General features: G+C 42.8%; 1 protein-coding gene across 3 annotated transcripts in view; it reads left to right on the plus strand.

The window, feature by feature from the left end:
- The window catches only part of LOC121551994 (rab GTPase-binding effector protein 1), a 48,610-nt gene that overhangs the window by 20,253 nt on the left and 6,000 nt on the right, over nucleotides 1-22,357 (plus strand). For all 3 annotated transcript variants that reach the window (XM_045210774.1, XM_045210772.1, XM_045210773.1), the window contains 6 exons: nucleotides 17,966-18,277; nucleotides 18,377-18,529; nucleotides 20,808-20,912; nucleotides 21,229-21,345; nucleotides 21,586-21,684; nucleotides 22,043-22,183. In XM_045210774.1, coding sequence (XP_045066709.1) covers nucleotides 17,966-18,277; nucleotides 18,377-18,529; nucleotides 20,808-20,912; nucleotides 21,229-21,345; nucleotides 21,586-21,684; nucleotides 22,043-22,183 — 927 coding nt within the window. The remainder of the gene's footprint in view (nucleotides 1-17,965; nucleotides 18,278-18,376; nucleotides 18,530-20,807; nucleotides 20,913-21,228; nucleotides 21,346-21,585; nucleotides 21,685-22,042; nucleotides 22,184-22,357) is intronic.

Below are 22,357 nucleotides of genomic sequence, written 5' to 3' on the forward strand. Positions count from 1 at the left end.
GCAAGATATTTCTTATGCATTTTATATTTTACTGCGTGAAAAACTCAGAATTCTGTGTTAGGGCAACCCCTAAGTTTAACTTGCTAGTTATCTAAGTAAGTGGATGAATTAATACGGTTACGGGGCATCATATTGTGTTCTCTTTCTGCCGTGTTTGAGAAGTCAAAGCCCTTTGGATGAGTTATCTGTACAGCTGCCACTGCAGCTTGATTTCCTTGCGTTTTTTTCTCTTCTCTGTTTTGGGCCCGTCTGCTCCTCCATCTTCTCCGAGCAGAGCAGGCAGGCCCGTTGCCCTAGCGACTCCCAGACTCCACACAGATAGTGTGTACACAGTACTGTTCTTCCTTCAGACAAGCATGCATCAAAACTTTGTTGATTTGTACGTCTCTCATTCATATTCGCTGGTAAATGTCCAAACTCACCAAAAATGAGATTCGGTAGCTCCTACCTACACTATATATACAAAAGTATGTGGACACCCCTTCAAATTAGTAGATTCGGCTATTTCAGGAGCAGTGGAAACGTGTTCTCTGGAGTGATGAATCACGCTTCACCATCTGGCAGTCCGACGGACTAATCTGGGTTTAGCGAATGCCAGGAGAACACTACCTGCCCGAATTCATAGTGCCAACTGTAAAGTTTGTTGGAGGAGGAATAATCGTCTCGGGCTGTTTTTCATGGTTCGGGCTTGGCCCCTTAGTTCCATTGAAGGGAAATCTTAATGTTACAGCATACAATGACATTCTAGATGATTCTCTGCTTCCAACTTTGTGGCAACAGTTTGGGGAAGTCCCTTTCCTGTTTCAGCATGACAATGCCCCGTGCACAAAGCGAGGTCCATACAGAAATGGTTTGTCGAGATCGGTGTGGAAGAACTTGATTTTGGGTTGAATTGGAACGCCGACTGCGAGCCAGGCCTAATCGCCCAACATCAGTGCCCGACCTCCCTAATGCTCTTGTCTGAATGGAAGCAAGTCCCCGCAGCAATGTTCCAACATCTAGTGGAAAGCCTTCCCAGAAGAGTGGAGGCTGTTATAGCAGCAAAGGAAGCACCAACTCCGTATTAATGCCCATGATTTTGGAATGAGATGTTCGACGAGCAGGTGTCCACATACTTCTGAGCATGTCTGTGTCAACCAGGGAAAATAACTCCATAGTGCCTTTTGCGTGGTAGGCAAGGGCACATATCATCAATCTTCTCATCAGGTCTTGCTTGACAGATACTCAGCTTAATGTTTATCTTGTCTCTGAAATATGTTGCAAACTCATCACATTTAGATGTAGAGTTAAGTTCACATAGGTTTGCGTGGGTAGGATTTAACAGGCGATCAATGGTCGAGATGAGCACTCTCTCGAATTATTCTGATTATTAGTTATCAAGTTAGAAAAATTTGCCCGTTTGGCATTTCTAATTGCCTTGTATATGCCAAGTTGCTATCTCAGAATATTATAATGAACCTGCAACTTTGACTTTCTCCACTACCGCTCTGCCTTTCTGCAATTTATCTTTAAATGATTTGTTTCCTCACTCATCCAAGGGACTCTGTTTGGATGTGGCTTTTTAAAACCTTACTGGAGCTATGGCATCAATGGTTGCCCTTAATTTGCTATTGAAGTTATCAACTAAATCATCACTCAATAAAATCTGTAGCCACTTCAGAAGTAAGAAAGCGTTTCTTAATAATGCGTTCAGTATTACCCTGTGATATGGGCAACAAGGTAGTTAAAATACACAGTGGTGATCAGATAAAGCAACATCAACAATAGAGGATATGTCAATAGAAAGCCCCCTGGTAATAACCAGGTCCAAAGTATGGCCGCAGTTATGGGTGGGCCCAGTAAGATGTTTGATAAAGTCCATAGAGCTCAAAAGATTCATAAATTCAATGGCTTTGGAATCAGTCTCTTTGTCAATATGAATATTAAAATCGCCCAACACAATGATTTTATCATAGTTCTCAAGGACAATAGACAATAGTTCAGAGAAATCAGTAATGAAAGTGGAGCATTGCTTTGGTGGCCTATGCAGGGTTATAGCCATCACTGGTGGCTGACATTTAAACAGTATGACATGGTGCTCAGAACACCCAAAGTCGCCAAGTGAAATGTCCTTACAGCTGAGAGCATTAGTAAAAATAGAGGCCCTTTTCCCTTTTCTGATAGAGTATGAAAAGCTGTAGACTGGGGGGAGGCTTCAATAAGAGCAGCACTACAGTCTGAAGACAGCCATGTTTCAGTGAGAAACATGCAATCAACTTTGTGCTCAGTAATGAGGTCATTCAAGAGAGGTTTTATTAGTGATTGCTCTAACATTTTAAAAGCACCATATTCAATGAGTGTGGGCCACTCTGCCCCTGGGGCATCTGCCTCGAGGCAACCAATGGAATAACAACCAAGTTATAAACGTTCAAACTACTTTTTCTGACAGTCTCCAATCTATCAGCGGTAGGATATGACAGTTTGTATAAACTCACTAGAAGGCGGAGTTAGAGGAACATAAGTTTGGTTACTCACAATAACCATAGTGCCATTTCTACAGGAGTTGATATGCTTTCCAAGTCCTCTGCTCATTCTGACAGGGAGGACTGGAGCACTACCAGACCCTGTCCGCCAGTCTCTAAAACAGCTTGCGACATTGCTTGAAATAATCCTGGAACCCCTGTGGTTAGGGTGAATCCCGTCTCTTTTAAAAAGTGCTGGTTGCTTCCACAGCAAATCAAAGTTGTCACAAAAGGATTAATTCCTGTCGTTGCAAAGTTTCTTCAGGTACTCGTTTAGTGCAACGAGTCGGCTGAACCGTTCTGAACCCTTTCGATAGCACGAGAGGGGGCCAGATATAAATATTATCTTCCTTGTGCTAGCGAGGGTGTTACATTTTTTTTTTTGTAGTCCTACCTCAGTTCCTTCAGATCACCTAAAGCGAAGGTCGTTAAAACCTACGTGAGTGACGATGGTGTCAATATTGGAGTATTTGGCCAGAACCGTGTGCAGGAGGGAGTTGATGTCATGGACACAGGCTCCTGGGTGTCAGTGGATCTTGGTCCATCCACTGACCGTAGGCAGACCAAAATCTCACCATCAAGCTGCCCACAATGATGGTGGTCGTGATGGAATCCAATGGGGAAGGAAGAGGAGGAGCAGGATGGAACTGCCTCGGGCAGGCGGATGGAGGCTTCGAGCCAGGCTAGCCAGACTTTTCGCACCTGCAACAGCAGATGGCGTTGGAAACCCCAGGAAGGTGGAAGATGGCCCGAAACCCTTCTGTCTTGAGTCAGCGACCTGCTGAACTGTAGTGGCCGTAGGGGAGGGTGCCACTAGGTGGCCGCCGGCTGGTGGTATACTCCCAGGATCCGTGCTGACTCCCGGGGCTGGTAGGTCCGTCTCAAGCGGGCCAAAGCTGTTTGATAGCTGGATCGGATCTTCTCGGATAGATGAAGGGTGGCCTGACTGCCTCCCCGATCTCCTACGCCTTGTGAGTGTCCAGTCTCCCATGGGCCGCGGAGTTGAGCTTAACATCTGTCCATTGGATTGGGACAGATCACCGCCTCCCGACTCATCGACAGCTTTGCTATAGGAGGCATTTATAACTGTGATTCGGTTTACCTGGGCTACAGCGAGGTCGGTGTACTTAGAGAGCAGATTATCCTTTTCTCGCTGCCGGAGTTTCTCTTCCACTAAGCTGCTTGGTGGTGCATTTAGGGCAGACAAATCCCTTTCAATTTTTCAGTTCGACCTTATCTTGTGATTGTGTGGCAATCATCTCACACCTAAAGCGTTTGTGCCCAGCCGTGAATAAAAACACCGGTGGGCTAGCACTGCTTGCGTTAGCCTGCTCCGTTTTCATGACTGCTAGCAGCTAACTGCTACTTAACACTATAACCGCCTGGCCTTTCAACATATAAGTACCCGATAGAGAACATTGCTGGGTGTTCCCTTTAACATATGCATCAGATGCAGATCAACCCGCAAGGTGCACAAACACGCTTGATAAATAAACGCTTGATAAATAGTGCATAAACTATTGTAGAGGATGAATTGCGTAAAGGAATATATATGGAAATATATAAAATAAAAATAAAAAATATTGTTTAGAGTCAAGGATATGTGTATAGTTCTACGAAGTCCTAGAAAAAACGTAGGCCTATAACCTATTTTCGTTTCCCTTACAATAAAAACATTAGTGTAACCCATTTGATCAACTTTATGTATAGATTCGATTAGTAATAGAGTTATAGTAATTCATAAAGTCCTGTTACAGCTTCTTTTGACAAAGTAGAAACTAAAAGGATGATAATAATATAACCAGCCAGGTGTTCAGGTGAAATGATTTGCTGTATTCCTAAACAAAAGCACCAGTGCATGAACAATTGTAAAGGATGAATTGCATAAATAAATATTTGTGGAAATATATTCATGACAAGATATAAAGTCAATTGTTGAATGTGTCGGACACTGTATTGTGCCTTTACTCTTGAATCAATCTTGTCTTCTCTTTATGCTTCGGGTCCACAGTCAGCACACAGCTTTGGGGCTTTGTATGAGCAAGTGCCACAAACAAATCAGTTGCACTGCACACAGTTTTCATGGGCCTTATTTCGTGTGCACCTGCCGACTTGACATTGTCTTCTTTTTCCAGAGTGGGAGCTGTGGTGCTTGGGGAAGAGGGAGAGCAGGACCTGCAGCCTTGGTGGCCTGCTTGGCGGCTGTAGTTTCTTTCTTGCCGTTCATGTGGTTCTCATGAAGCTCACATGCCAGATCATGATGAAATCTCTCCTGCTGACTGTCTTGTCAAGGCATTGCTTGTACAACACGTGTGCGTTGATAGCAGCCATTGTCGAGCACTTTGTAGAACACTGCTACAGGCCATCGCCGAGTACCTTCTTTTACGGAGTACAGTCTTGCCATCTGGTCGAGTGCATCCACACCAACCTATTGCATAAAATAAATGTTACAATTATATAGAATAATACTACTAATAGTAATAACAATAATATTAATGTAATATAATAAAAGGAAATATTTGGTGTTTAGCAAATGGAAAGGCTATCTGTATATGGCAGAGATATATACCTTTGCTGATGGCAACAGTGGGATGCATGGTGCTGAGGATGCAAACACTCTTGTTTATTTTACATCTGTACACCGTGAGGGTTGCTTTACCACTCTCCATCACTGATGTGGATTACAGCTCCGCTGGTATGTTTTGCACAGAGGGGGACAGCTCCCGCCTTTTGTTTGTTCACTGTTACGAGCAGGCTACTCTTCTTTGCAATCAACTTGTCTGCCAGGGAAATTGATGTGAAGAAGTTGTCCATGGTCACATTTCTGCCTTTGCCCATGTAAGGCTCCCCGAGTCTCAAAACCACAGTCTCACAGTCACTCACCCGCTGGCCTGGTTTCATCTTTCCCGTAAAACGGCACTGAGCTTTTGTTGGGAACAGTTGTTCATCAACAGTTACGTTCTCTCCTGGCTTGTAAGAAGCAATGCAATTAGTCACAATTTTTCCAGGTGTCTGAGACAGCGGCAAATTTGTCTGTCTGCACGTGTACTGGTCTTGTCTCTTTGTCATCAAAACGCAGGTGTTGCATAATCTCTCTGAAGCGGTTCCGTGGCATGGTCTCTTGGAAAAAGTCCACCCCATACCTATCAGACCAAAATGACTCCACATCCATGATCTTTCCGCCGTATGCTCCGCGGACATACAAGAGTGCAATAAATGCTTTAAATTCATCCATAGACATGCCCCACGTACTGTTCCTTTTCTGTGCGCATGAGCGACAGTACAATCTCTGTGCTGCAACATCTGCATGTCACATAAACAAAAACATTTTGAGTGCACTGGCAATTTGTCTCTTTGTGTGAGGTGTAGGGCCTACTCTCTCTGTGAGAATATTCTGGGAAGGCTGCCTTCCTGTTGCGCTCTCATCACACTTTCTACCCAAACCGTGCCATCCCTCCCAGACTCCTGTCTCACCGTGGCAGTTGGGATCACCGTCTGTTGGTTCTGTTCTGGTTTTTCTGCGGCGAGGCTCAGGCGTTGGAGGTGGAGGCTTGAAGTCAACATCAGAATCAGATGAAGACACTTCATCAGCAATGTCGATTACAAGCTCAATATCCGATCCTCCATCCGACTCAACTCATCTAAATTCTGCAACATTTGCAATGCTGTCAGTGTGTCCATTCTTTTGGTTCGGCTTGCCATTGTGAACGTTGTACTCAGTGTCTGATTTGACTCTGAGGGGAGATTATATACCATTTCCAGCCTTTCATAATAAAATAATTACTGTCCACAATTCTTCATCATTACGCTGTTGTTCTAAATTCAGTCACCCTCTTCACCCTCATCATTCAGTTCATTGAAGTTACATGCACCGTTATCAGTTTCTATCTGGTTTCTATTGCCCATTCATCCATTGATGACAAATTAGCATATTTTAAGTTTGTTTTTTGCTTAGTAGCCAGAGCATTGCGGCCTCGCAAGTGTTGATGTGCTGAAGGCATGGACTGCACGGATATTTTCGTTAAAAGTGGAATTTGGAAATAGAGCTGCACCTCTTGAATTTTGAGAATTATTTGACAAAGGTAAGTGTCAGAAACTGCAGAATATGCTCTTTCTGATACTAATATAGAAATGAAAAGGTTTTACCTGCATGTGACTCTGAACGACGATTTTATGAAGTGATGCTCCTTCCCTGCATATGTCAATTTGACAACTGATAATATTGTCACTCATCAGATTACACATCATTTGTTTCCCGCTCATCAACTTGGATAGAGTCAAGGATATGTTTAAGTGATAAAGCTAGAGACGCGACCCAGTCGTTCAGTCTTTTTGTTCTGTATCTATAGATGCTACCCAGTCGTTCATTCTAAATGTTCCATTGCCATACTGGCTGGCAACGTTCTTATCCCTTGCTTGCTAGCTAGCCAACTACGGCTAACTTACAGTCACGTCAAAAAGTGCAGCCAGAGTAACAGCAAAGTAGCTACATTTGCATTTGTTTAAGCTGTTTTCTAGTTAGATTTATTTGGATACATCCATAACAATGAGCTTATGATGCGCGACTTTGCCTGGCAGAGAAAATGTGCTCTCGTCAGGACACTGTTCAGACAAAAGAAAGACAATCCATGACATTCATTTGAGCTGATTTTAATAAATGAAACTATACATTCTCTTTGTTATCCACCACAGCTGACATAGCTATAGCTACTTATTGTGTGTCACATTTATCTGTACATTCCCCTGGATGGTGCATTGGTTGAAATATCTGTCAGAGTCTGTGCTACTACTTCTGCTGCCATGCTTCAGCCTTTTGGGTGTTGATGGTGCTGCAGTGTTCTCTTTGTTTTCGGCCAGGATGTTGCGCCAGCGTTTTCTGTCTGTCATTGAGGGATGCCAGTAGCTATGTGGCGAACCTTCGCACCGATTCCCACTCACTGACATAATCTCCCTCGCTTCTAAACCAGCATTGGCCAGTTTCAGGACTGTCGTGGTCCTGATGCTGTGATTTGTGTATGTAGTTGTTCCCGCTGCCCTGCAGATCTTGGGCAGAAGTGCTACCAGATAGTTCACACCCATCGGCTCTGACGTGTACCAGATCGACTCCCCGATACACTCTCCTTTCCTTGGGTGGAGATAAAATGCAAGGGCGTTCTCCGGGCATTTCGATAAATATTAATCCAGTGATGCCACCGGGCATAGTGGGTTCCCTGGCTGCTCGAACATGAATCCCCCCTTGGACTCCCTGCCCCTCTCCCTTGGGTCCAGAAGATTATTTGTGGCCTCGTTATATGCGAGAGTGGTGTATTTGAGAGAGAGTGCGTTATTATATATTTTTCCAGTAGCCTAATTACGAGTGCAACCTAGAAGTAACACAAACAGGCTATATTTTAGACTGTCTGTCTGTTTTTACGAGGAATGAGTTGGGCTTTAGTTGTCTGTTCCTCTCTTTTCCTCTTCGACCCAGATGTAACTGGAGGTCGAACCACACTTTCTGGACCAGACCCCTTAGTGTACCGGGATTCAGAGCATGAGAGTTTTGGAGCTGTGCCATGTCCTTATCGGTGATGGGAGGGTGGCTGTTTGTGATATATTTTTCTTGCCGCCTTAGCTGTTTGATGTTGCCCAGAAATACATGATTCGAGGTGATAAATTCAGTGTCCTTCATAAGGCACCAGCTGCAACCGATGGGTGGGTCAATTAGAAACCGGTTGAGCCCACTCCAGAGTGCCAGGTAGAGTGGGGCAGTGGTCTAAGGCACTGCATCGCAGTGCTAGCTGTGCCACTAGAGATCCTGGTTCGAATCCAGGCTCTGTCGTAGCCGGCCGCGACCGGGAGACCCATGGGGCGGCGCACAATTGGCCCAGCGTCGTCCAGGGGAGGGGAGGGAATGGCAGGCAGCGATGTAGTTCAGTTGGTAGAGCATGGCATTTGCAACGCCAGGGTTGTGGGTTCGATTCCAGTATGAAAAATAAAAAAATAAAAATGTATGGATAAGAGCGTCTGCTAAAAGACTAAAATGTAAAAAATTTAGCTGCTTATGCTGTGCTGCGCCGCCTTGCCATTTCTACATTTCCATAAAACTGTCGGAGAAGGATGTTAAACTCTTCCTTAGTGACAGTTTTGAAGTCAACAACTTTTTTATTCTCTGCTAGCCAGCCCTGGAAGCACCACACAGCCCAGTTTGTATTCCTAACTGTGTTTTTTTCGTTGCGGCTTTTCTTTCGTTCGTTTATTCAATGCAGTATCCCCCAAATCTGCATGCCTGGGTATTATTGCCATCTCTTTTTCCCATTCATCCTTAATCATGCCGCTGAAAATATCAAAATAAATGTTCCACTCATCCATTTAAGTTTTCGCAACAAAGTATCGATTTAGCCAGTCAACTGAAAAAAAAAAGTGTGTCGCTATGACAACCTGCTCAATTTGCTGTCTGTCTCGTTCGGACACATTCACTTTATATGGGACGGTGGAGATCGCAATTCAATATTGAAACAATATTGAAAAGGTCGGAGAGATAGACGGCAAGGTTTATATAAGTCTCTGCTGTTGAAAACCAAATGCTAGTCTAAAAGAAATGGGAGATAATGTCTAGATGCTTTTTATAGGGGAGATCAAGGTTATACATTTCCTGGTTAATGGAACGTAGTAAATAGGCATTTGAACGTCATAGATTTAGCCGGTGGTAACTTGTGGAATAGACACCGGCTGGAATGCGGTTTTAACCAATCAGCATTCAGGATTAGACCCACGCGTTGTATAATTTGCAATATTCTAAAGGCCTACAGCAACAGGTAGCATGTTTTCGTTTCCCTTACAATACATTTGGTTAGTAATAGAGTTACAGTAAATAAAACAGTCCCATAAAAGCTTATTTTTACAAAGTACAAGAGAATGGTATCAAGCCGCAAGGCGCACGGTCAAATTATTAACATAAGCGACAATATTGATAAATAGGCATAACACAAACTCATCATTACACTATTGTTCTAAATTAAATCGACCTCTTCACCCTCATCATTCAGTTAGGCTTAATTTTTAAATTTGATTGTGAAGTAACTTGCACAATTATCGCCCATTCCATCCATTGGTCATTAATTCAGTGGGCTGGCATCGTTTGCGTCCATTCGCTCATCAACTCGGATAGTCGAGGATATATTTTGCATTATTCTAAAGGCCTACTGCAACATGTAGCATGTTACCATTTCCCTTACAATACATTTGATTAGTAATAGTTATAGTAAATAAAACAGTCCCATAACAGCTTCTTTTTATAAAGTAAAACGTAACAGAGAATATCAACCTGCAAGGTCATGTGGTCCAATTATTTGCTGCTGATAAATAGGATAAATTGGCACATAACACACTCATCATTACGCTGTCTTTATATATTAAATCAACCATTTCATTATCATTCAGTTAGGCCTAATTTTAATTAAATTGTGAAGGTGCATAATTATTGCTCATTCATCTATTTGTCATTCATTCAGTGAGGGGAGAGAAAGAGACGCATTAGCGCCTGGCTGGATACCAACATCCTACTGTGCATTGTCTTGGCGGTTTAAGTTGGGAATAGGTGTGAGAAAACCGGTAAAGGCTCTAAATACTTTTCTGTTTGTGCTTTCAAAATTCTGACAAATTAGCAATGTAAAATACAAACATTTAGGAAAAGTCAGTTAAAGAGCAGGACATTGCTTTTTGGGGGGGGGATTTATTTTATTGACTAAATAAAACGTCAGTGGCCGTTGGCCTATGGTGGTTCTAGTGTTAACAGTAATCCGGAACACAAACTTGCGGTCCCAGCCGTAAAGGCTAACCGGATCGCGGAATCCGTAGCAATAAAAACTTTAGCTGTGATTAAAAACAATTTGAATATACTCTGACGTCTGTTGCGTGATGACATACAAAGAGATACGAGTGAGGGCTGGAGTGGCCATAAACTCTAGACATTGTAACTCCACATCTTTACAATGACTTCTCTGTGAAGGTAGAAGGTTCACTTTTCCACCTAATCCTCTGTGACAAGCATGGTCAATTGTGGTCTGAAATGCCATCTCCTTAAGTGGCTTAGAGAATTCCTGTAACACTGACATAAGTATTCAAGAAATTGGTCTAAAGCATGTTAAAAGCACTTCTCTGCTGACAATGCACCTCTCATTTCCAATCTTGACACTGCAGTTTTACCATCGCTCAACCACAGAACATCCCCACGGCACTTTTTCCTCTCTGTTTTCTCTCTTTTCTGTGTTTACACAGCCACCCTAAGAACCCAAATTTTATTTTTTCTATATCCAATATTTTTTTCAGACTGTCCACACTGCGTTTTACATGTAGCGAGCTGTCACCAACTAAAACAAAATCTTATTCGACCAAGAGTCGTCTGTTCTTTTGACCAATCGATTGGTCTAAATGTTGAAGTGTATTTTTCCATATATTGACACATCCTATGTGTTTTAATCAAATCAACTATATTCACTGAGCTTTTATTTTTTTATTTTACCTTTATTTAACTAGGCAAATCAGTTAAGAACAAATTCTTATTTACAATGACGGCCTACACCGGCCAAACCCGGACGACGCTGGGCCAATTGATGCTTTAAGTACATTGTTTGATAAAATAATGAATACACACAAATGACTAGAGGGAGTCCGACCAGTACTTTATTTGATTGTGCCGGGCCGGGCTCAGACTTGCTGTGTTAAAAAAAAGACTGCGAGTGACTAGCACCCGTTGTCTCTTTGTCCTCCCTGCTGCAGTGACCACCACAGAACATCAAAGTGTTTATTGTGCTGTCCGTGTTGCTGAAGTTGCAACAATTACAGCCATTTCTGACTGAAAAGTTGTATTAACGAAATCCCTGATTTGTTCCCTCAACCCTTGCTCTCTTTACATGACACATGTACAGTGGGGAAAAATAGTATTTAGTCAGCCACCAATTGTGCAAGTTCTCCCACTTAAAAAGATGAGAGAGGCCTGTAATTTTCATCATAGGTACACGTCAACTATGACAGACAAATTGAGGAAAGAAAATCCAGAAAATCACATTGTAGGATTTTTTATGAATTTATTTGCAAATTATAGTGGAAAATAAGTATTTGGTCAATAACAAAAGTTTCTCAATACTTTATATACCCTTTGTTGGCAATGACACAGGTCAAACGTTTTCTGTAAGTCTTCACAAGGTTTTCACACACTGTTGCTGGTATTTTGGCCCATTCCTCCATGCAGATCTCCTCTAGAGCAGTGATGTTTTGGGGCTGTCGCTGGGCAACACGGACTTTCAACTCCCTCCAAAGATTTTCTATGGGGTTGAGATCTGGAGACTGGCTAGGCCACTCCAGGACCTTGAAATGCTTCTTACGAAGCCACTCCTTCGTTGCCCGGGCGGTGTGTTTGGGATCATTGTCATGCTGAAAGACCCAGCCACGTTTCATCTTCAATACCCTTGCTGATGGAAGGAGGTTTTCACTCAAATCTCACGATACATGGCCCCATTCATTCTTTCCTTTACACAGATCAGTCGTCCTGGTCCCTTTGCAGAAAAACAGCCCCAAAGCATGATGTTTCCACCCCCATGCTTCACAGTAGGTATGGTGTTCTTTGGGTGCAACTCAGCATTCTTTGTCCTCCAAACACGACGAGTTGAGTTTTTACCAAAAAGTTCAATTTTGGTTTCATCTGACCATATGACATTCTCCCAATCCTCTTCTGGATCATCCAAATGCACTCTAGCAAACTTCAGACGGGCCTGGACATGTACTGGCTTAAGCAGGGGGACACGTCTGGCACTTCAGGATTTGAGTCCCTGGCGGCGTAGTGTGTTACTGATGGTAGGCTTTGTTACTTTGGTCCCAGCTCTCTGCAGGTCATTCACTAGGTCCCCCCGTGTGGTTCTGTGATTTTTGCTCACCGTTCTTGTGATCATTTTGACCCTACGGGGTGAGATCTTGCGTGGAGCCCCAGATCGAGGGAGATTATCAGTGGTCTTGTATGTCTTCCATTTCCTAATAATTGCTCCCACAGTTGATTTCTTCAAACCAAGCTGCTTACCTATTGCAGATTCAGTCTTCCCAGCCTGGTGCAGGTCTACAATTTTGTTTCTGGTGTCCTTTGACAGCTCTTTGGTCTTGGCCATAGTGGAGTTTGGAGTGTGACTGTTTGAGGTGGTGGACAGGTGTCTTTTATACTGATAACAAGTTCAAACAGGTGCCATTAATACAGGTAACGAGTGGAGGACAGAGGAGCCTCTTAAAGAAGAAGTTACAGGTCTGTGAGAGCCAGAAATCTTGCTTGTTTGTAGGTGACCAAATACTTATTTTCCACCATAATTTGCAAATAAATTCATAAAAAATCCTACAATGTGATTTTCAGGAAAAAAAAATCTCAATTTGTCTGTCATAGTTGACGTGTACCTATGATGAAAATTACAGGCCTCTCATCTTTTTAAGTGGGAGAACTTGCACAATTGGTGGCTGACTAAATACTTTTCCCCCACTGTATGTATCGGATGCACGTGACCAATAGGGCCCGACCTATAGCATATCATAATCACACCGTACCACGTGACAGTAAAATGGATGCAGAGGACATGACAAATAAATAAACTTGAAACAGGTGAATGTTTACTGGTTGCTCAGGAGTCAAAGGGGAGGTCAGATGTGTGGAATACATTTGACTAGTTGTGGAAAATACTGGAGATCAAGAAAAAGGTAAGGAGCAAGCGTGTGCATATTATGTGTGCCAAACAAGTGCTGTATAGATTACAATATTTTTCGGACTGTTTGGAACAATGTAAAAAACACTAAATTATAAGCTTACCAGAGTCTATTGTAAGGTTTTTTTTGCTAAGCCTTTTTTACATGAAATACTAAAAACAGGCCCATTCATGAATGTAATTTCTGAAATGGAACTGTGTATTTCTTATTTAAGCTAATTATTCAAGGCTCACTTTATTGTATTTTTAAACTAAAATGCTTGATTGCATTTCAAATCGTGAATGACTCGTATGATGTACATATGATGTACTCGTACATGTACGAATGAATGATTGATTGATACAGTAGCATTCGGAAAGTATTCAGACCACTTGACTTTTTCCACATTTTGTTACGTTACAGCCTTATTCTAAAATGGATTAAATAAATAGAAATCCTCATCAATCTACACACAATACCCCATAATGACAAAGCGAAAACAGGTTTTTAGAAATAGCTTATTTACATAAGTATTCAGACCCTTTGCTATGAGACTCGAAATTGAGCTCAGGTGCATCCTGTTTCCATTGATCATCCTTGATATTTCTACAACTTGGAGTCCACCTGTGGTAAATTCAATTGATTGGACATGATTTTGGAAAGGCACACACCTGTCTATATAAGGTCCCACAGTTGACAGTTCATGTCAAAGCAAAAACCAAGCCATGAGGTCGAAGGAATTGTCCATAGAGCTCCAAGACAAGATTGTGTCGAGGCACAGATCTGGGGAAGGGTACCAAAAAATGTCTGCAGCATTGAAGGTCCCCAAGAACACAGTGGCCTCCATCATTCTTAAATGGAAGAAGTTTGGAACCACCAAGACTCTTCCTAGAGATGGCCGCCTGGCCAAACTGAGCAATCGGGGGAGAAGGGCCTTGGTCAGTGAGGTGAGCAAGAACCCGATGGTCACTCTGACAGAGAGATGGGAGAACCTTCCAAAAGGACAACCATCTCTGCAGCACTCCACCAATCAGGCCTTTTATAGTAGAGTGGCCAGGCGGAAGCCACTCCTCAGTAAAAGGCACATGACAGCCAGCTTGAAGTTTGCCAAAAGGCACCTAAAGAACTCTGATAATGAGAAACAAGATTTTCTGGTCTGATGAAACTAAGACTGAACTCTTTGGCCTGAATGCCCAGCGTCACTTCTGGAGGAAGCCTGGCACCATTATGCTGTGGGATGTTTTTCAGCAACAGGGACTGGGAGACTAGTCAGGATCGAGGAAAAGATTAATGGAGCAAAGTACAGAGAGATCCTTGATGGAAACCTGCTCCAGAGCGCTTAGGACCTCAGACTGGGGTGAAGGTTCACCTTCCAACAGGACAATAACCCTAAGCAGACAGCCAAGACAATGCAGGAGTGGCTTCTGGACAAGTCTCTGAATGTCCTTGAGTGGCCCAGTCAGAGCCCGGACTTGAACTTATAAATTTGCGGACATTTATAAAAAAACAGTTTTTGCTTTGTCATTATGGGGTATTGTGTGTAGATTAATGAGGGAAAACATGTTTTGAATCAATTTTAGAATAAGGCTGTAACGTAACATTTTGAAAAAGTCAAGGGGTCTGAATGCACTAAGAATTGAAATATAGGCCTAAGTTATGGTATTAAGACTAAACAGGATGCGCTCTTAGGCCTACAGCTCATTATAAAAGGCTGCTATACTAAGGCTGTTCTAATGGAAAAACATTTTTAAAGCCTTAATTACAGCAAAGCAAAGTTTAGAATAGCCAAATTTGTGAAATTGTTTACTTGATATGTCATTGTGTGAGGCTCGGTGCTCACGGAATCAGTAGGCTATTAAACAAACACTCAAACAGGCAACAGAAGCAGGATCTGTCCTATTTCTGTAGATATATTGATAAAGCCAGGCACATTTAACAGTTAGGCTATTGATTATAGACTTAATTAAGTTGGGGTTTCCTCTCTTCACATTTCTTTTTTTTTCTTGTTTTTTTTTCATACATACACATATACTTAAAAAATATATATATTCCCCTTTATTACTTTCCAACCCCACCACCCTTTCCCTAATTGGAGTAAACTAGTGAACAACAATGCTTAGGCCTCTACTTCCAGCTTATACTTACTATATAAATTTTATGGACAGTCAATTTTACAATAATTATATTTTGTTTTGTTTTTTCTCCTGAACTTCTTCTACTCTCAACCTCTCTGATCATTTTCATGATGTCCATCCGGTTTTCTTCTATATGCCATATCTTTCTAACTGTGCTCTTTCACAAAAGCTCCCAACCTACAACCTATATACTTATTATGGACACAGTATGCTTACATTATTAGTTATCTTGTTATTAGTTGTTATTAGTCCCATCCTTCAACTCCATTCAACACCACCCATCTATCTCTTAACACCATCCATATAGGATTTCTATTTGCCATATATTTTCCTACTGTACTGTGTTTTACAAAAGTTCTGAACCTTTCTATTCTCATTGTTTCTACAGATTGTAAATTGAAAATAAACATTTTCCCTAAAAGTATTATTATATTATTGATCTATTGACTTTGACTTTTCAGATCACCCAGTAATGCTATCTGCAGGGTTATTTCCAGGTAAATATTGCAATCCTTCAGCCATTCCTGGACCTGTGTCCAAAAACAAGCTACAAATGGACAGTACCAAAACAAATGATCTAATGATTCTGTCTCTTCGCAGCAAAATCTGCAGAGCTGGGAAGATTTTATCCCCCATATAAATAACATTCTATTGGTAGCAAGAATTTCAAATAATAATTTAAATTGAAAGATTCTAAGTTTTGAATCCGGTGTCGTTTTGCGTATCAGTTCATAAACACTATGCCATGGGATCGGTACGTCAAAAATCTCTTCCCAACTATTTTGCAATCTATATGGGACGGCTGTCAATCCTTTAGTCCTCAAATGAAACTGGTATACTTTTTTATTTATCACAGTTTTCTTTAACCAATTATGTTCTTTAATGCAAGGCTCGTCACATTTCTTAGACAATAAGGGAAGGGCTGTTTTCTCATCTCGTCTCATTCTGCTGCTGCCTCCGCCCCATTGTTCTCAACACCAATATGCTGGTTAACTTTGCTATTATGCACATTGTGACATGGTCTAGGAAAAGGTGCCAATTCAACAGCACACTGATGTGTTTTATAACCACGGACAGCGACCACTATCCAACGCGGGAGAAAGCGCATTGTTATTAAATAATATTTTTATTAGTGTTGCACCATTGCTCTTATGTAATATAACCATATACAATTTCAGTAGCACATCTTAGAGTGATGGACTGTGCCATCCCCACGGCCTCCACAATGGATTAGTCCACTTAGACAGGCGCGAATCAGTCAGGTGTCTTGTACACCATGATATTATTATTTTATTTATTTGCTACTGCTCGACTAAATAAATATCGGTCGACCAACAGCCTATCGACCAAACAATCGACAAGTCGACTAAATGGGGTCAGCCCTACATGTGACCCATATCAGATTTGTGCATTCACACTGATGTAGCCTCTGAAGTAGCACACAGATGCAATGCTCATTTCCTGTCACTGTTCCTTTATATTTTTGGGTAGTTGTCATGGTAATGACAGGTCATGTGCAAAAAATAATGTATCATCTTCAGAGCAAAAACATCTGATCTGAGCGTCCAGACATAGGTCGCAAATGGACTATCAGGTTTGTATCAGGATTCAGCTCAACACACTATAAATACAAAAGTATTTGGACACCCCTTCAAATTAGTGGATTCGGCTATTCCAGCCATACCCATTGCTGACAGGTATATAAAATCGAGCACACAGTCATGCGATCGCCATAGACAAACATTGGCAGTAGAATGGCCTTACTGAAGAGCTCATTGACTTTCAACGTGTCACCGTCATAGGATGCCACCTTTCCAACAAGTCAGTTCGTCAAATGTCTGCCCTGCTAGAGCTGCCCCGGGCAACTGTAAGTGCTGTTATTGTGAAGTGGAAACGTCTAGGAGCAACAACGGCTCAGTTGCGAAGTGGTATGCCGCAAAAGCTCACAGAACTGGACCGCTGAAGTGCGTAACATGTAAAAATCCAAACTGCCTCTGGAAGCAACGTCAGCACAATAACTGTTCGCCGGGAGCTTAATGAAATGGGTTTCCATAGCCGAGCAGCCGCACACAAGCCTAAGATCACCATGCGCAATTCCAAGCGTCAGCTGGAGTGGTGTAAAGTCCCCGCAGCAATGTTCCAACATCTAAATAATAATAATAATAATTAGTCATTTAGCAGACGCTCTTATCCAGAGCGACTTACAGGAGCAATTAGGGTTAAGTGCCTTGCTCAAGGGCACATCGACAGATTTTTCACCTAGTCGGTTCGGGGATTAGAACCAGCGACCTTTCGGTTACTGGCACAACGCTCTTAACCACTAAGCTACCTGCCGCCCTAGTGAAAAGCCTTCCCAGAAGAGTGGAGGCTGTTATAGCAGCAAAGGGGGGACCAACTCCATATTAATGGCCATGATTTTGGAATGAGATGTTCGATGAGCAGGTGTCCCCATACTTTTGATCATGTTGGGTTTGTAGGTGGAGGTCAAAAGATCAGATTCCGTGTGCTTTTTTTGATGTTTACAGATTAGGGAAAAGATCTGAAGTGGGCTGCCTGTGTAAAGGGAGCCCGATGTGCTACTCATCTACTTCTCGTCATTACAACCACTCTCTTCCTCCCTCTTCTCTCCTCCAGCCCCACGTCAACCACAGCGCCCACGGCTCCATGCACTCCTTAGACACTGACCTGGTGGCAGGGGGCCCCTTCGATCCCTACAAAGACTGCCTGCGGAGGGTCCAGTCCACAGACAGCCTGGGTTCCTCTCCCGGTCTCCAGGGCCTGGGGGGCCACAACCATAAGGCCAAGTCGGCCAGCCACCTGGACGAGTCCGACTTCGGACCCCTGGTGGGGGCGGACTGCGGGGCCTCTGAGGGCCTGTTTGGCTTTGGGGACACTCTATCGGTCAGCTCCATCCAGCTGACGGCCGGCCACTTCCTTCTCACCAAGGTCTTAAATCTACCTTTATTATACATTTATTGTGTCTGTAAAATGTGTAGAGGTTTTTTTTATGCAGTTTTAAATCAAGTTTGATTTGATATGATCCAGGACCAGGAGAAGGCCATCAAGGCCATGACACCGGAGCAGGAAGAGACTGCCTCGCTGATGTCCAGCATTTCCCACGCCCCCGACACCACCTTCCTGACCCCGTCAGGCTACCGGTTGGTCAGTGACCAGGAGTGGAACCTGCTACAGCAAGAGGTCAGACAGTTTCATACAGTGTTTTAGTTCATTTATATTGTATGATGTTTTGGTTGGGCTTTGTTTTGCAGTTCGACATTTTTACATTTGAGTCATTTAGCAGACGCTCTTATCCAGAGCGACTTAGTTAGTGAGTGCATACATTTTCATACTGGCCCCCCGTGGGAAACGAACCCACAACCTTGGCATTGCAAGCGCCATGCTCTACCAACTGAGCTACACGGGGCCATATTGTATGCTATACCTCGTTTACATGGTAAAAGTTGTTGGCTTGTAATTCCATAACCCCATAATCACATTGGTTCAAAACCACCACTAAGTACCATTTAGTACCAGGTTTCCGTTAGGAAAATGTGGCGCCGGACATTTACCGGTAGCATTTTAATTTACCGGCTATTTGAGAAATCTACCGGACCCATATGCATTGGGTGTGTAACCTGATTAGGGCGTCCACTCACGGTGCTCAGAATGAAATAAATCACATTTGGATTATGGTAATTCATATTAACAGAACATGCCCTTGCCTACCTGGACAAAAGGAACACCTACGTGAGAATATGCCGTTCATTGACTACAGCTAATCATTCAACACCATTGTGCCCTCCAAGCTCATCACTAAACTGAGGACCCTGGGATTAAACACCTCCCTACACAACTGGATCCTGGACTTCCTGATGGGCCGCCCCCAGGTGGTGAGGGTAGGCAACAACACATCCAACAACGCAGTGTGGTGCCAGGAGAACAACCTCTCAGGAAGACAAAGGAGCTGATCGTGGACTACAGGAAACGGAGGGTTGAGCACGCCCCCATCCACATCGACGGGGCTGTTGTGGAACAGGTCGAGAGCTTCAAGTTCCTCGGTGTCCACAACACTAAGGAACTATCATGGTCTACACACATCAATACAGTCGTGAAGAGGGCATGAACATGCCTATTCCCCCTCAGGAGGCTAGAAAGATTTGGCATGGGTCCTCAGATCCTCAAAAAGTTATACAGCTGCACCATTGAGAGCATCTTGACTGGCTGCATCACCGCTTGGTATGGCAACTGTTTGCCATCCGACCTTTCAAGGTGCTACAGAGGGTAGTGCGTACGGCCCAGTACATCACTGGGGCCGAGCTCCCTGCCATCCAGGACCTCTATACCAGGTGGTGTCAGAGGAAAGCCCTACCTAAATGTACATATCTACCTCAATTACCTTGTACCCCTGCAGATGGACTCGGTACTGGTAGCCCGTATTTGGCCAAGTTATCATTACTCATTGTGTATTTATTCCTACTTATTCCTTGTGTTATTGTTCTTATTTTGTTTTCTACTAATTCTCTTGTATTTATTTTGCATTGTTGGGAAGGGCCCGTAAGTAAGCATTTCACTGTTAGTCTACACCTGTTTATGAAGCATGTGACAAATAACATTTTATTTGATGTGCGGTCCTTCTTACCGAATGCTGGTGTGCACTTTGAAGATGTTTAGAATAACTGTCCACATTTACTTTCCCTCAGCCAACAAGACGAGTAACGAACACCAAATCACTAGCCTATGTCCATCTACTATCCCCCATAGTAGAAAAGTTTACCTATTCAATTGGTCAGTTTGTCGAGAAAGAAATGGTCTATTCCAAACAGACTCTGGGACAGTTGGGGGATTATAGATCCCAAATTAATACAACCAGTAGGTCTAGGCTATACAAAAGTAATGTTAAAAAGCAATGAGTCTTAAAAATTATGCAATGGATCAGAACGTTTAGCTTTTCACATTATAAGCGCAGCAATGCGCACAAGACAGTAAGTAGGCTACGGCGCGAATGTTCGTTCTATAATGCAATTAGCTGGAAAACACTGTTGTCAAAAGCGCACTGCACATGCGAGCGGTTTCATGTGACAGATAAAAATATCTATTAGAATTTAGAGGGGAGATCTAATGTGCAACAACTAGCATGTGTTGCTAATATGACTTGGATTTTGCCTGGGGCTACTGGACAATGAAAGAAAGTTTATATATATAATAATTGCTTTCACGGATATGGTCGGATTTTGGTAGGCTACTTTGACTTGCCTCATATGTAGTAAAAGCATTTGCTGTTTGAGATGCTGTAGCAGCAGCTCTCGCGCTATCTGACAGATGGTAGAATAAAGTCAACAATCTTTACACTGCTATGAATTGTGTACAGTTTAGTCTGCTCTCATGGACAGCCCCCAGTTTCTATATACATCTTTCTCCTAGACGTATTTACCATGTGGTATTCCTCCTAAGTGGATTCTTGGCTATCTGTCACTAGGTGAAGAACGCAGGGAGGAAGTTGGGCCGGCGGTGTGACATGTGCTCCAATTACGAGAAACAGCTGCAAGTCATCCAGGGCCAGGAGGCAGAGACACGCGATCAGGTAACGCCCCCTGAGACACTCCATTACAGTTGGACTTTCTGAGATGTTTACTAAATGCCAAGGATACTTAAAGGGAAGGTTCATCTCAAAATCAAAGTCCTTTATTATAGACATAATTATAGATAAATGTGATCTTTAGTATTTCCATATTCCATGTCAGCTGTTGTGGGGCTCCCACTAAGCTATATGAATTAGAATAAATATGTCGACAAGAATCCTAAATGAATGGAAAAGATTTGCACCATCTGATTAGATGGAAAAAATAGTGTTATAACTGGTGCCTAGCTCTCCCATTCATTTCTCTGGTTCTTCTCAGGTAAAGAAGCTCCAGGTGATGCTGCGGCAGGCCAACGACCAGCTGGAGAGAACCATGAGTGAAAAACAGGAGCTGGAGGACTCTGTAAAACAGGGAAACGAGGAAACCACTGCCAAGGTCTGTCCTCATTACACACACTTCAGAGTCCTTATGCAAAAAGCGTAAAGTATAGTAAGTGTAAAGTAATCTTTATGCTTAGCTCTTATGTTGTTTGAGTAGTTATTTGTAATCTTCAAAGAATGTACCATGCTCCCTGTTGGAATGTGGATAAATCGGCATACGTCATTATTTTTCTGTAGATTGTATGTTTGTTCAGTTATCCCCTGGAGCATGCTGATTTCTTTCTTTGTGTCTCAGGTAGCTGCTCTCATGCAGAGAGTCCACGAGTCGGAGTCGCTGCTCAACACACTACAAGAGGCCTTCAGTCAGGCTAAGAGGAACACACAGGAACAGATGGTGAGCAGCACTTCTCCACTACACCCTCTCAATATAGCCTTTCTTTGGGCCTCCAGTGTCTCAATAATGTCTGTCTGTGCCAGAAAGCCTGTGTAAATAAAGTTAGCAGCCAAAGCATTTGGACATTCCATCGCTGCATGTGCCTTTGATTTAGTGATGCAACTGGCTTCTTTCTGGAATTAAGGAGGATGTTTCTCCTGCCAAAGAGATAGAGCTGGTGGAAATGTGATGTAGTGTTCTGCCAGTGAATCACACCTGAAGACTGTGGTCGGCAGTTCCATTTTACAGTACATTGAATCATCAGGAGGAAACAGGATGATGACATGATTTGACAGAGTGCTGTTTTTGCCATAACCAGGCAGTGCTGATGCAGTCTAGGGAGCAGGTAGCGGATGAACTGGGCAGACTGCAGATGGACAACGACAGCCTAACAGGCAAACACAGACTCCACGTATCTCTCCAGCAGCAGGAGGACTTCAAACTACCCACCACAGTGCAAGTACGAAACAATCATTCACAGCCACCATTTTGAGAATTGCTCTAAACCAAAGCCCTCTATTTTTTTGTATTTATTTTGTCACACAAATTCATAGATTAACAGAATAATGTCTCTTGACATCTGAATAATAAACATGAGTAATTTGCAAGGACCATCCAGACTCTTCATTTTTTC

The sequence above is a fragment of the Coregonus clupeaformis genome, chromosome 35 (assembly GCF_020615455.1).
Source record: "Coregonus clupeaformis isolate EN_2021a chromosome 35, ASM2061545v1, whole genome shotgun sequence".
Taxonomy (NCBI): Eukaryota; Metazoa; Chordata; class Actinopteri; order Salmoniformes; family Salmonidae; genus Coregonus; species Coregonus clupeaformis.